Source organism: Leptodactylus fuscus, chromosome 5 (assembly GCF_031893055.1).
Source record: "Leptodactylus fuscus isolate aLepFus1 chromosome 5, aLepFus1.hap2, whole genome shotgun sequence".
Lineage (NCBI taxonomy): Eukaryota > Metazoa > Chordata > Amphibia > Anura > Leptodactylidae > Leptodactylus > Leptodactylus fuscus.
Window position 1 is genome coordinate 65,052,615 of NC_134269.1, and position 15,155 is coordinate 65,067,769.

General features: G+C 42.6%; 1 protein-coding gene across 2 annotated transcripts in view; it reads left to right on the plus strand.

The window, feature by feature from the left end:
- Positions 1-719: 719 nt before the first annotated feature.
- ARNT2 (aryl hydrocarbon receptor nuclear translocator 2) overlaps positions 720-15,155 on the plus strand; it is an 88,157-nt gene continuing 73,721 nt past the window's right edge. The window contains exons 1-3 of one of the 2 annotated variants that reach the window (XM_075273305.1): positions 720-899; positions 3,075-3,134; positions 14,786-14,897. In XM_075273305.1, the coding sequence (XP_075129406.1) occupies positions 3,104-3,134; positions 14,786-14,897 (143 nt within the window). In that variant the 5' untranslated portion in view covers positions 720-899; positions 3,075-3,103. Of the gene's footprint in view, positions 900-3,074; positions 3,135-13,466; positions 13,499-14,785; positions 14,898-15,155 lie in introns of those variants that run through there. The other variant, XM_075273306.1, reaches the window with a different exon arrangement.

Below are 15,155 nucleotides of genomic sequence, written 5' to 3' on the forward strand. Positions count from 1 at the left end.
TCGCTAAACCCCCCCCAAAAAACAAAGTTATTCTCACCTGCCCGAAATTGTTTGACAAATGGAGCCGATGCTTCCTCCCTGTCCACTCACAGGACATCTGCGTCTCAGCGCAGGAGGTGCAATGTTGTGATGTCATCACGCCGCCTGTGCTGAAAAGCGGACATCTGTCTGTGGTCTCGGTGTCCTAAAGTGGCTTGCGGTTTACAAGAATTGCAGGAAGCGTTTTAACTAGATCGATGTCTGAAGACACCAATCTAGTTAAAAGTAAAAGATGTATTAATGGCGGCCCCCAGGTGGGCCCGAGGCAGCCGCACCTCTATTGTTGTGAAGCAACCCAGAGATCTTATTTATTGACCTCTAAACCGCTGAAGATCATGAAGGACATTACAAGAAACACTAGAACAAACTCCAAAATCATGTAATGCCCTGCATGTGAAAGTCGGCAAAGTAAATATTATAAATGTGCAACAACTTCCATTTTTCTACCCCTCCACGGTCCATCCAAAACTACCAACCTGCCCCAGACGTGACATTTGTCAGCAGAGAGTTGCAGTTTTGTGTTTGGCCACTAGATGGCAGCGCTAGAGCAGAGCCCTATTGTCAGTATACGCGTGTAGTCCCGTAGTGAGCGGTGCCGGAGCCGCAGCCGCTAGGAAGTAAACCACACCGCGCGCTTGGAAAGCACCTTGTTCCGTCCCCCATTCCCTCCTTCCCTCGGGGTTGCTATAGAAACGCCACCTTCATGGCCAGGCGCTCACTTGTTGCTATGGCAACACCACCATTTCTCCCCTCCTGATTGTCTCCAGTACAGATTCCCAGCTCTCGCGGTATCTCCCTGTCAGCGCCAGACACCGGCGGCAGCACAAAGGAACCGGACAGTGGGAGGGGGAGGCGGCACCGTGAGTATGCAGTACCGGCCTCCGGGATGTGGCCTTGTGCCGGGCAGCGCAATGCTGCCGTAATCATGTTATTCTGCCCTCACTACACCGGCTCTGCTGTGCATGGACCGGCTCATCTCTGCACGTACCGGCTCTGCTGTGCATGGACCGGCTCTGCTGTGCACGTACCGGCTCTGCTGTGCATGTCCCGGCTCATCTCTGCTGTGCATGGACCGGCTCATCTCTGCACGTACCGGCTCTGCTGTGCATGTCCCGGCTCTGCTGTGCATGTCCCGGCTCTGCTGTGCATGTCCCGGCTCTGCTGTGCATGTCCCGGCTCATCTCTGCTGTGCATGGACCGGCTCATCTCTGCACGTACCGGCTCTGCTGTGCATGTCCCGGCTCTGCTGTGCATGTCCCGGCTCTGCTGTGCATGTCCCGGCTCTGCTGTGCATGTCCCGGCTCATCTCTGCTGTGCATGGACCGGCTCATCTCTGCACGTACCGGCTCTGCTGTGCATGTCCCGGCTCTGCTGTGCATGTCCCGGCTCTGCTGTGCATGTCCCGGCTCTGCTGTGCATGTCCCGGCTCTGCTGTGCATGTCCCGGCTCTGCTGTGCATGTCCCGGCTCTGCTGTGCATGTCCCGGCTGATCTCTACATGTCACCAGCACCAGTTACATCGGGTCACATCTACACTAGTTACCTTGTAGCACCAGGGCCATGTGTTATGTGATGGGCTCAGCCTGGACTTGTTGTTGGGTTTAGAGATGTTGCAATACTTAGCCAAATATTGCTATTACTGTATGATATAGTGTGTACACAGTCCAGTGTAGAGTGTACTGTAGTATGCATGTGTATGTATAATATAATATATACTTATATATGTATATTACATGCTAACTCTTGCTGGTCATAGACATTGTGTCCACTGTATAATTCTAATCAGGATATATTCACACACAGCAGATTTGTTGCAGACATTTCTGTACCTAAAGATAAGTTGCATTCATCTGGAAGGGGTTGTTTTGGGGACAAGCACATGGATTTCTACAAGCCCAGCTTAGATGAATGGGTTAGACGCTGATATTTCTGCAAACACTCTGCTGGGTGTAACTGTGCCCTTACTATGGTGCCACATACATAAAAGGATAAGGGATCCGGCTGCTAACAATTTATACTAAGGTTCTATTCTCGTGAATGGCAATAAAGGGCTGTGCAACACATTGTCCCAGATTTGCTATCGTGGTTACTACTAGACACTGTATGGCACATCTTTGTGCACCTAAAGTTTTTGACTTGCCAAACACGTGGGTGTTGATGGTCAGACATATAGGCCATGGTTTACATGTACTGCAGTGTGCCAAAAGTTTATCTCAAAGTAACCCTTGGTTCACATCTGTGTCGGTAATCCATTTGGGGGAGTCTGCATGAGGTCCTCCCCCGAACGGACTACCGAACGCATTTGCAAGCGGTGTGCAGTGAAGGCACATGGATCCCTATAGACTATAATGGGGTCCATGTGCTTGCCGCGAGATCTTCGCAGGGAACATGAGGACAAGAAAGTACTTCACAATCTACTTTCTTGTCCACATGATTCGTGCGGAGATCTCACGGCAAGCACACGGACCCCATTATAGTCTATGAGGTCTGGGTGCTTTCACTGCACACCGCTTGCAAATGCGTTCGGTAGTCTGATCAGTGGGTCCCCATGTGGACTTCCAAAAGGGATTACCAAATGCAGATGTGAACCAAGGGTAAGCCAACTAAAAGGTGCTATAAACTTAGACTGGGATACTTCAGATGTATCATCCAGCCTCCGTCACTGTGATAAATCTGGTGTATGCTCACACTGTCTTGGTTTACACTTGGCCACTGATTTCAATTGAACTCTTCACTTTGATGGTCCATTTTAACAGTCAAAAAGTGGGAGGTGTCTTATTTCTGACCGTTTTTCACCATAAACGCTATGTTGGTTCCCAGTTTACAGGTTCAGCATTTCATACGTTCCCAGATTTTTGTGGAACTATAAGTCCCAGTGTACCTGGTCTGTGTGGACATGTGATGACTGTCCCGTGTATAGCACCACTCTGTTCCCATGCTTACTCACACAATGACTAATTCCCATCCAGTCATCCAGAACTTTCCACCTCAACGCTCTCTCCTTCTCCGCAGTTTACATTTGTTAATTATTTGCAGGTATAATCTGTATACTTCTCATTTACAACATGGCAACACCAGCAGCAGTGAACCCCAGCGGTGAGTACTCGGCTCTTGTTGGAGGTCTGTTTTTAGTCTTTTTGTCCGGATAGAATTTTTTGATGATGACATGATCATAGTTTTCTTCTAATAATCTTAGATAATAATATTATTCTGATAGATTATCCAGATTTTACCATCATTGAGGCTTATTTCCCTTGGTATGTATCTGTCATCTACGTTCTTTTCCTCAGGTGGTTTATTAGCTTGCAAAAAGTAGAGTTTTCAGTCGACTTGTGTCACAGCAGTCAGTCGTAGCAAGCATACCTGCAGTGTAAAGCATGGGGGTAAAGAGGGCACCTATCTCAGCCACTGATGATGTTTACTAGGTAATGTAGCTAAACTGCAGTCATGAATGTAGCCAGCGCCTATGGGGCAGAGTTAATGGAAACTGTACCCAAAGATTGCAGCTATTTTCTAAAAGAGTTAAAAAGCAGCTGAATAACCTGCTGTATGGAAAATAAACTGCAAGTAAATATCAGGCTCTATTCACATTATGTTTTATGAATATACTTGGAGTATCCACTGCAAAGGTTCCACGTGAATAAGCCTAAAATAGCCATAGGTCCCCAACAGGACAAAAAGAGTGTCCTCCATCAGGCCAGTATCTTTTATACCTTTTTAAGGTCAGCTATGCTTCTCTGAATATAGACTTCCAGTAAAAAAATATATACTGAATTGTATACATTTTACTAAGGGGGCGTTCACACTACCGTTGGTGTCCGCTCAGCAGTGTCCGTGGCTATTGTCCGTATAAGATTTTTAGCAACAAACACAAGCTGGTACATTTGCAATTTCCATTCATTTCAATGGGATTTTATCTTGTGTCCGTTTGTGTCTTTTAGTGTCCGATTACAACCATGTCCGTTTTTTTCAAGCGGACAAAAAAATCTTACATGCAGGACTTTCTGTCATTATGAGTAGCCATCAGTTACTGTCCGTTATGATAGGTGTTTGTTTTTTTAACCGGTTAAGGACCGCTGGCCGTAAATTTACGGCCAGCAGTCCTGGTCTCTAAGACCAGCCGATAGTAAATTTACGGCCGGTCTTCAGAGACTCACTAGGCAGGGGGTGGGGCGGGGGGAGGGCAGGGGTTAGGTGTTACTAACACCTAACCACCCCCTCAACAACGTTCAGTCGGACTCAGTTCCGACTGAACGTTTTAACCCTTTCGATCGTGCCGTGAAACATCACGGCGCGATCGAAAGGGATCCGCCGAAGATTGAAGCTGATCGGCACCCCCCACGGCGAGATCGGGGGGTGCCGATGTCAGTAAAAGGTAGTCTGGGGTCTGGCCAGTGACCCCAGACTACCGGAGCCCCACATACCTGGTTGATCCTGCCGACCGATGGAGGAAGTGAGCGATGCAGCTCACTTCCTCTGCAGCTTACAGGACACGAGCAGGCTTGTGTCCTGCTCGTGTCCTGTCTGCTATTGTGCAGATTCAGTTGATGCTTTCATCAAAGCATCAACTGATTGAAGTGTCCTAAATGGACACATGAAAAAGTTAAAAAAAAAAAAGTTAAAAAAAAATAAAGTGTATGAAAAAAGTAATAAAGTTATAAAGCCCAAAAATCCCTTTTTCTCTATACAAAATGAATTATATAAAAAAAAGTACTAAAAATTAATAAAAACAATGCAAATTTGGTATCGCCGCGTCCGTAACAACCTGTACAATAAAACTGAAATTATATTTAATGTATATGGTGTACAGCTGAAAAAAAAAACGGAAAAAACCCGCCAGAAGTAATGATTTTTCACCATATCACCTTACAAAATATGCTATAAAAAGTGATCAAAAAATCATATGCACCCCACAACAGTACCAATAAAAAGCGCAGGTTGTCCCGCAAAAAATAAGCCCTCAACCAACACTGTCAACCGAAAAATAAAAATGTTACGCCTCTCAGAAGATGGCGATGCAAAAATCACTGATTTATGTCCCCAAATGTGTTTTTGTTCTGCAGAATTAGTATCGCATAAAAAAATACTATAAATGAGGTATCGCCGTAACCGTACCGACCCGCAGAATAAAGGCTACATGTTACTTATACTGTACGCTGCATGGCGCAAAATTTAAAGGGTACAACTCAATGCCAGGATTGATTTTTTATTTTTTTTTTAAATCCAGCAAGAAAGAGTTAATAAAATGTATTCAGTATGTTGTAGGCACCCAAAAATGGTGTCATTACAAAATACATCACATCCCGCAAACAACAAGCCCTTATATGGCCACGTCACCAAAAGAATAAAGAAAATATAGCATCTAGTAATGTGAAGACAAAAAAAACCAAAATCGCCAAATTATTAGAATACAACTGGCGGCGTCAGGAAGGGAATGTATAAGCAGTGTGAGCGAATATCAGTGGACACCCCAGATTTACAGCTTATGAGGGAACAGACACCAGAAGTGACCCCCAGAGTGACCCCCAGAGTGACTCCCCCAATCATAGGAGCTACTGGGACATAGTAGGGAATTTGGTGTCTGCAATGTTCTCCGCACCGCTTATATATTCCCTCTTCGCCATCCGCCGTGCAGTCACGTCCGGATACTAATACTCACTACATCCCCTGATAAATTCTTTGAGGGGTGCAGTTTTCAAAATGGGGTCACTCCTTTGGGGAATCCACTTTTCTGGTACCTTACAGGCTCTACAAACATGACATGGCGTCCAGATACCAAACATCTGAATCTGTACTCCAAAAGCCTCATCGCGCTCCTTCCCTTCTGCACCCTGCTGTACGTCCAAACTGCAGTTTATGCCACATGTATGACATATGTATGACACTGGTGTACCCGGGATAACGGACGTAATGTCATATGTGGGTATAAACTGATATTAGGGCACAGCCAGACACAGAAGGGAAGAAGGGTTATTGGGTTTTTGGAGCGCAGACGGTTTGGTTTTTGGATGCCATGACACTTTTGCACAGCTGAAACGCCAGTAAAGTGGAATCCCCTGATATGAGACCCTATTTTGGAAACTACACCCCTGAAGGATTTATCCAGGGGTACAGAGAGCATTTTTAGCCCCCAAGTTTTGCTATAACTTATTATCCATAAATGAATACGAAGCTGATTGTGAGAGGTGAAAATGACCATTTTTCCAGGAATACATCATTTCTGTGCGTAATATGTTGTGTCCGACTTGTATCAGAGATGAATGCTCTAAAAGCTGTTGTGCCCGGGATACCCGCTTACCAGTTTTTGGAGTGTCTCTGATGACATAAGTTGGGCACAACATATCGGGCACTGAAATGGCGAATCTCTGGAAATTTTTCATTTTTAACTTCTCATTATCAGTTGCGATTTCATTTCTGGAAACTAAATAAATGCAACACTCAAGGGTTAAAAATTCTCGCTACGCCACTTGATAAATCCCATCAGTGGGCTAGTGTCCAAAATAGGGTGACATGTCTGCGGATTCCACTTTATTGACAATTCAGGGGCTTTGCAAAAGTGACGTCCAAAAACCAAACTGTGCTCCAGAAACCAAAATAGCGCTCCTTCCCTTCTGCGCCCTGCTGTGTACCCAAACTACAGTTTATGCCACATGTATGACACTGGTGTACCCGGGATAACGGACGTAATGTCATATGTGGGTATAAACTGATATTAGGGCACATGTATGACACTGGTGTACCCGGGATAACGTACGTAATGTCATAAGTGGTTATAAACTGATATTAGGGCACAGACGGACACAGAAGGGTTATTGGGTTTATGGAGCACAGATGGTTTGGTTTTTGGATGCCATGACACTTTTGCAGAGACCCTAAACTTGCCCCTACAAAATGGGGTTTACAGTTACCTCCAGGTCTCTCCAAAAGGAACATGGCCCCCAGAAAGTCCCTCTAAATCTGTACCCCAAAAGCTAAAAAGCGCAGTGCTCCTTCCCTTCTGAGCCCTGCTGTGTGCCCAAGCAGCAGTTTACACCCACATATATCATTTTTTGCCCCTCGGGATGGCCCCTTAATAGTTTTAGGAGTACAGGTCTCTGACAACACAAAGTGGGTGCAACGTATTGGGCACCGAAATGGCATATTTCTTTCAAAATTTCAATTTTCATTTTGGACATTCATTTTTTGGAAGCATTTTAGGCACAAAATGATAATACCCCTTGATTCATTCCATGACAGGTGTAGTTTATAAAATGGGGTCACTTTTGAGGGGTTTCCATTGTATTGGTACTTTAGGGGCTCAGCAAATGTGACATGGCACCTCAAAACTATTCCAGCCACATCTGCCCTCCAAAATCCAAATACCTCTCTTTCCATTCTGAGCCTCACCATGTACCCATACAGCAGATTATGGCCACATATGGGGTATTGCCGTGTTCAGGAGAAATTTTGTAACAAACTGTGGGGGGCTTTTAATTTTTTAACTACTTGCAAAATTAAAAATATGGCGCTAAATGGACGATACATTGTGAAAAAAAAGTAATTTTTCATTTTTACGCCCCAATGTTAATAAAATCTGTGAAACAGCTGTGAGGCCAAAATGCTCACTCTACCCCTAGATAAATTCTATGAGTGGTGTAGTTTCCAAAATGGGGTCACTTATAGGGGGTTTCCACTGTATTGATACTTTAGGGGCTCTGCAAATGCGACATGGGACTTGAAAAATATTCCAGCAAAATCTGTCCTTCAAAATTAAAATAGCGCTTTCCATTCTGAGCCCCACCATGTTCCCATACAGCAGATTATGGCCACATATGGGGCATTTCTGTGTTCAGGAGAAATTGTTTAACGAACTTTATGGAGCTTTTTCCCCTTTATCCTCTTGTGAAAATGAAAAATTTGGGGCTAAATTGACAGTTTATTGGAAAAAAAGTAATTTTTCATTTTCATGCCCCAATGTTAATAAAATCTGTGAAACAGCTGTAGGGTCAAAATGCTCACTATACCCTTTCATATGTTCTGTGGGGGGTGTAGTTTCCAAAATGGGGTCACTTTTAGGGGGTTTCCACTGTATTGGTTCTCTAGGGGCTCTGCTAATGCGACATGGCACCTAAAATTATTCCAGCAAAATCTGCCATCCAAAAGCCAAATAGCGCTCCTTCCATTCTGAGCCCCGCCATGTACCCATACAGCAGAATATGGCCACACATGGGGTATTGCCGTGTTCAGGAGAAATTTTTTAACAAACTGTGGGGGGCTTTTACTCCTTTATCCCCTTGTGAAAATTAAAACTTTGGGGATAAAGTGACATTTTAGTAATTTTTCATTTACACATCCCAATGTTAGTAAAATCTGTGGAATAACTGTAGGGTCAAAATGCTGACTATACCCCTTGATGAATTCTGTGAGGGGTGTAGATTCTAAAATGGGGTCACTTTTGGAGGGTTTCCATTGTTTTGGTACTCTAGGGTCTCTGCAAATGAGGCATGGTGCCTGAAAATTATTCCAGCAAAATCTGCTGTTCACATACCCAGTGTCGCTCCTTCCCTTCCATGCACTGCTGTGTACCCAAAAATCAGTTTACGCCCACATGTGGGGTATTTCTGTGTACGGGAGAAATTGCATAACAAAATGTGAGATGCATTTTCTCCTTTAACCCTTTGTGAATGTGTTAATTTTAGGTCTAAATGAATGTATTAATGAAAAAAAATGAAATGTCTAAATTTCACTTCCATATTATGTTTATTCTTATGAAAAACTTAAAGGGTTAACAAACATCCCAAATGCTGTTTTGAATAATTTGAGGGGTGTAGTCTTGAAAATGGGGTGATTTATGGGGGTTTCTATTATATAGGCCTTTATAATTCCTTACAGAACTGAAGCGGTCCCTAAAAAATTGGTTTGGAGAATTTTCTTGCAAATCTAGAAAATCGCTGTTACACTTGTAAGCCTTGTAACGTCCAAAATAAATTAAAAGACAATCAAAAGATGATGCCGATATAAAGCAGAGATATGGGAGATAATATTTATTCATGTATTTGGGTGGTATGACTATCTGCCTGAAAAGCAGAGAATTTCACATTTTGAAAATTGCAATTTTTTCAAAATTTCCATCAAATTTCCTAGTTTTTTTATAAATAAATACAAAAATATTGATTAATATTTACCACTAACATGAAGTATAATGTGTTACGAAAAAAACAATCTCAAAATCATTTGTGTAAGTTAAACCGTCTCAAAGTTATTGCCATTTAAAGTGACACATGTCAGTTTTGAAAAAAAAGGCCTGGTCTTTAACATACTTTTGGGCCTGGTCCTTAACCGGTTAAACAAACACCTTCTGAGCGGACACCATCGGTAGTGTGAACCCTACCTTATAACTTTTCACAGCTTAACGAATGGAGCGACTGGGCAAAAACTCAGCCTGTCGCTCCATTGGACCCTTGTTCTTGAAATTAGTGGGGGGTTTGAGCAGATGGCCCCCCACCAATCCTAACAATATTTCTTATGAATAGGAGAAAACGTCTAAAGTTGTACTACCTTCTAGAGTATTTCCCATCATTGACTTGAAGACATCGCCTGCAGAATACAGCAGTCACTTAGAGCTGTCTGTCTATATGCGGCTTACAGATGAGACATGACAGCTCGCGTCTACAGGGTATTGACACGATACATGTTGACATTACCATCTGCACCTGAATTACGCTGATGGCTTTTCCAAGACAAACATGTACAATATGGTGTTTCCTGGGTTTTACTGTGCACTTACCCTGTATGTTCAGCCTATGTGACAACTAATTCTTGCGAATTTAAGGACTAATTTGTTCTTAAATGGGTTATCCTTGTTGTTAAAACTTTCTCCGGTGGTTTCTTCATGTTGGATCGGGAGCCTCTGGCCTAGGTCCGACCACAGGTCACGTGTCCAAAATCAGCTCCAACCCCTGGGTTGCTTCTCTCTTCTCTCCTGCGTTCACATGAAGAAACCGCCAGAGGAAGTCAGGTAAATTTAACTCCCTGGACAACCTCTTTAAATCCAGGATAGGGGTTAAACACATGAAGATTGTATGACTGCAATAGAGGGGTTTCCTAGTCAAAGCTTTACTTTTTGAGCCAGAATGTAGAGATGTGCCCTTTTTCTGTTAAAAATGGTCGTATTCATGAGATCTGAGAACAATTTATATATATATAGTATTATGGTAAGTTCAGGCATATGATACATTATATACAGATTTAACAGAATTTTGGCAGTGCTCTGGTACAGATTTTCTGCTAATTTCACCCAATGAATTGTTAAATTCAGAGTGAAAATCTGTGACTTTTTGGTAACGTAGTGAGAATTTGGAAATCCACAGCATGCTTATATTCCCCCACTGACTTGTTTTTTTCTGGTTCATGCTAATAAAATATCACTGACATGTATTGTACTGTAAATTACTGGTGCCCTCCTTCCCTCCCATTTCCTTGAATGTAAAGTGACTGCACATACTCGCCCACTTCTTCCCTTGACACCATTATTGGAACCCTGTCAATTTAGTTTTAGGGCCCGTTCATACGGCTGTGTTCAGGTTGGGAAATGAGATCCGTGTGACAGATGCATTTCTCTGACTGACCACGGTTCGGCTGGACAGAACTCATAGGATTGTAGTGACTTATGATGTCCTGCCCTGTACTCATATTAGGTTGTATGAAGAACAGTAGACCTGCCATTGGGGTGGAACTCGCAGCATCAATAGAGCTCAGTTCAGCAAAGCCATGATCAGTCTGAGAATTTCTTCCATGACATGGAACGTGTTTCTGAGCCAGAACATGGTGGAGAAGTAGGATGTGGTTGGCTCACACTCCTGTCTTCTTGTATTTCTCCATTCCTGAAACCTCTACTAAGGAATGGCAGTGAACGCTCTAATTTCATCATAGATACGATCTGCCAGGCTGCTGTGGGGCAGACGGTATCTGATTTCCATGTTTAGCATTCTGAAGACATTACCCATCTGCCAGTCCGTTGGGAAGCCTGGAAGAGTGTGATTCAGAAAACTTAAGAAAGAAAAAGCTTTTTATATTAATAAGCTCCTTAAAGTGCCACACAAGCAAACCAATGATACTCACACCTTAGCTTAACTGATGGAAGCTACGAACACTTAGAGAACCCAACATGGTCAAAAACAGGAGTGTTTTTGAGATATTGATAGGCTCTGTATCTACACATAGTGAAATAAACCAGGAAAAACCTTAGCACACCTTCTTCTCCCATGTACCCCCAACATCTTCATCCTTCAAGGAGTCTGTCACCAGGACGGAGCACATTAAACCAGCTACACAGTTAGATAGATAAGACTTACCTGAATGTAATGCCTTCTTCTCCATGAACATTTGGGTCTCTTTTACTGATACTCATTTATTTCACAATATTTAAGTGAAAAAGTTAGAGCCCTAAGGATGAATCCATCGCTCCAAACTGCTCTAATACATTGGAATAAACGTACGAACACAGGGCCAGGTGAGATTTCAGCATATTTCTTACTCAAAGGAGGCAGGACATATTAGTTTTAGGCTATAGTTCAGTCACTTGACTCCATATGAATGAATGCTGTCCAAAATGTACATTGTTCTCCGATTCCTTTAACTTTTTTCAAGCAATCACCATCAATATTTCAAACATTGTCTTTAATAGTCTCTATAATGCCTTCAAGAGTTTCATCTGGGATACACTGCAACTTTGCTTGAGACACATTTGCTTTTGGCGGATGACAGCTATCTGAAGTCTAATGTGTATGGCCAGCTTGACTTTGCTGGTTATCCCCAAGTAGACATTGATGATACTAGTTCCACAATGATATGGATGAACAAGGAGTGGATCTCTACCATTCCCCTTTCTTTTTAAACTTTCTTTCTCCGTTTTTTGTTATATGTCTTTCTTCTCAATGGGATGGGAGCAGAAGCAGTTTTCTCCAATTTAGGTCATAGGGGCAGAGCTGCAGACAGTGAATGGGGCTAGAGAATAGGTGAAGTTCGGTATGCAGTGGTTACGGGGACAGCTCACCTGTGCGGGATCTGGGTGTCAGACACCCACACATAAGATATCGATGACGTATTCTTTGGATAGGTCATCAGTGTGATAAATTAATTTTGGGCCAGAAAACCCCATTAAGTTGCTGCGTTGATTTTTCTTCCACCCTTGAGACAGTATGCTTGTGTCTTTTAGACTATAGGATCAGTTCTAAATGTTTTAAACCAATAGTTTTATTTTGTTTGTTAGGCTGAGGCTCCATATTGCAGAAAAGCTGCTTTTTTATTGCACATTTTGATGTGTTTTTGAGCCAAACTCAACAATGACTACAAAAGAAATGGGAAATCTCCAGGAAGTACTTATACTTCTCTCTTCTTCTCAATCCACCCCTGGCTCTCAAAACGCAGTAAAATCTGCAAGAAAAAAGTAGCTTTTCCACAACGTGGGGCCTGATAAATGAGACATCTGTCTTCATGATGAGGCTGCATGAATACTACAGTGTGCATGTTCCTGGTCCATGGTAAAAAGGCTTGGATGGCACGTGGATGACATTCATATGTAGCCCCTACGTTCATGGACCCATTTACTTCATCTAGTGAGCCAAAACAGACAGGTATAAGGCCCGGTTCACATCTGCATTCAGGCCATTCCCCTAACCACATGAAGTATACGGAGAGAAAGTCCTGTAAGCAGCGCTTTTCTCTCCGCATTTTTTGTGTGGAAACCAAGTGGAAAAAACACAGACTCCATTATAGTCTATGGGGTTCGTGGGTTTCCTGAAGGTAGCCACTTTTTTATGCAGATAGGTTTCCGTTCGGGTAGGTCACCAAGTGGATTCCCTGAATGGAAGCCTGAACACAGATGTGAATCGGGGCCTAAGACTTGTCCTGAGTTTTGCCCCAGGCCCACAGTTACATACACAGGCCTGTGATAAAACACTGACAAAGCACATGGTTGTCTGCCTATAGCTGTATTATAGGTTATTACTAGGTGTTACTATTATTTCTTATTACTACATGTTTAAATAGACTGTTTACATTTTTTTAAATTTTAATACACATTGAGAGGTTAAAAATCTGTCTTTTTAAAACCCAATTTGAAGTGAACGTTTGCCCTTCTTACAGATTGAATGTATTACATGCGAGTTTGCCATTTGCATTCTTTTGTATTACACATGAAGAAATCCCAATATCCAACCTGTTTGATATGAGATTTGCTGGCGGTGTTTGGTGTGGGATTGCTACTGAGACAGTTTTGTGCAGGCGGTAGAATCACGATCACTGTGAACAGAGGCAGCTAGGGATGTTGTCTTGTTCTGAGCGGAATACAAATTCCTGCCCCTCCTCCACCTCAGCCATTGCTGCCAGGTTTCTTGCATACTGATGATGCTCGGTTCTCAGTGCACGATTCTCTACTAGGAGGAAACAACCTCAGCTCCTACTTAATCCTTCTCTCGGAGGTAAAAGTTTATCCTTTGTTTTGTCACCCACCTTTGCTTTTGTCAGCAGGGTGTTATCCACTATGTACCAGGTTTTTTGGCCTAGTTTATAGTGGTCTTTGTCTGTGGTGGTCGTCACTGGAAGTCGATCAATCTCTGCTTGGATTTAACAGATGGATTGTGGAGACGGCATTATTGCTAATTCATTTATGGGTCACGGCAGCTTCTTCAGTGACATACATGCTCGCTGTAGGTTCCTGTCTGGGGATCCTTGCGGCTCAGAGAGTTAGTTTAGGACAGTTGTGTCTCTTACAAAGGATAAAAGATATAAAGAAGCGATGTGAGCATCTTAAGTAAACCTTGCCAGTGTCTTGACAGACTCCGCTACTTTATTATGTCATGTTGTAGTCATAAGTTTTAGTTATCACATTTGTGTACAGCATTAAGTCATCTTCATCTGTTGTATAGAACATGCTGTGAAACAATCAGCTATGGGATTTTGGGACACCTTAAACTATGTTATGTGACATATAATAACATTCAGCTTGTAAGAACAATAAGCATAGACTTAGAAATCCAAAAATGTGGTTTTATATATATTTATTTAAACGATTTTGAAGGAAAATTGGTTAATAGTATGCTAAACTATCAATAGTCTCTCATCCAATAATAGAAAAAAAATCTCATATTCAACATATTCTGAAATCTTTTGTACTGTTTCATATATTTCACATAGTTCAGAATTCCTGATTATTCAGGACTTGGATAATAAACATGACATTGTCAGAAAATCTGGTACTTGGATTATAAATGTCACATTGTCCATAATGTCTGATAATCTGGGACTTGGATGAAAGAAGTTCACTGTATGGCAGTTGTCAGACAGGCAGTACTCGCAGTTGGTTGCATGATAGATAAATAAATGCTGTGCCTATAACCTGCAGTGCAGAATGACCTACAGCATGACTTTATTCAGTTTCAGAGTTATTGCTGTGGGTTTCATTTGCGGCTTGTCACAAAGCTTGACATCTGTGAGGTTCTGTAGAGAATCCTGCAGGTGACCGCAGAAGACACCACATGACTTCTGGTGCTTATTGCTGCAGCAGCTTGCAGAGGAGCGCACTGCAAATATCCCTGTGGCCCTGGTCTATTAGTATAAAAATGACCTGTAAATATAAAATAGAGGGAAGACGTGTGAATTTTTCTGTCTACATGCTATTAATTGTAGTTTGTATATATAGCACACACTTTATTATTTATTCCGGAATCGGTATTTCAGTATTTAATGTTCTGACTTTTGGTTTGCAGAAATGACCACAGATATACCGGGATCAGTGACGTTACCAGGAGCTGCGATGACAACCGGGCAGGTGAGGATGGCTGGGCCTTTGCCATCACGGGGTGGAAAACGACGATCAGGGTAAGCTTACATTTTGCTAGAATTGAGTGAAGAGTGAAAATGATGGACATCAAGAACCATGTGTCATTATTATGCTTGGGTTCCCATGAGATCATCTGTAGAAGACTTTACTATTCAACCTATATAGATGACTGTTCATATAGGGATCACAACCCTACCAGTGCGCATACAATTGGCTGTGCCATAGCAGTGTCTATAGTAGTCACAAGCTGTATAGAGTGCATTTATGTTATCCACTGCACATTAGTCACAGGTCAA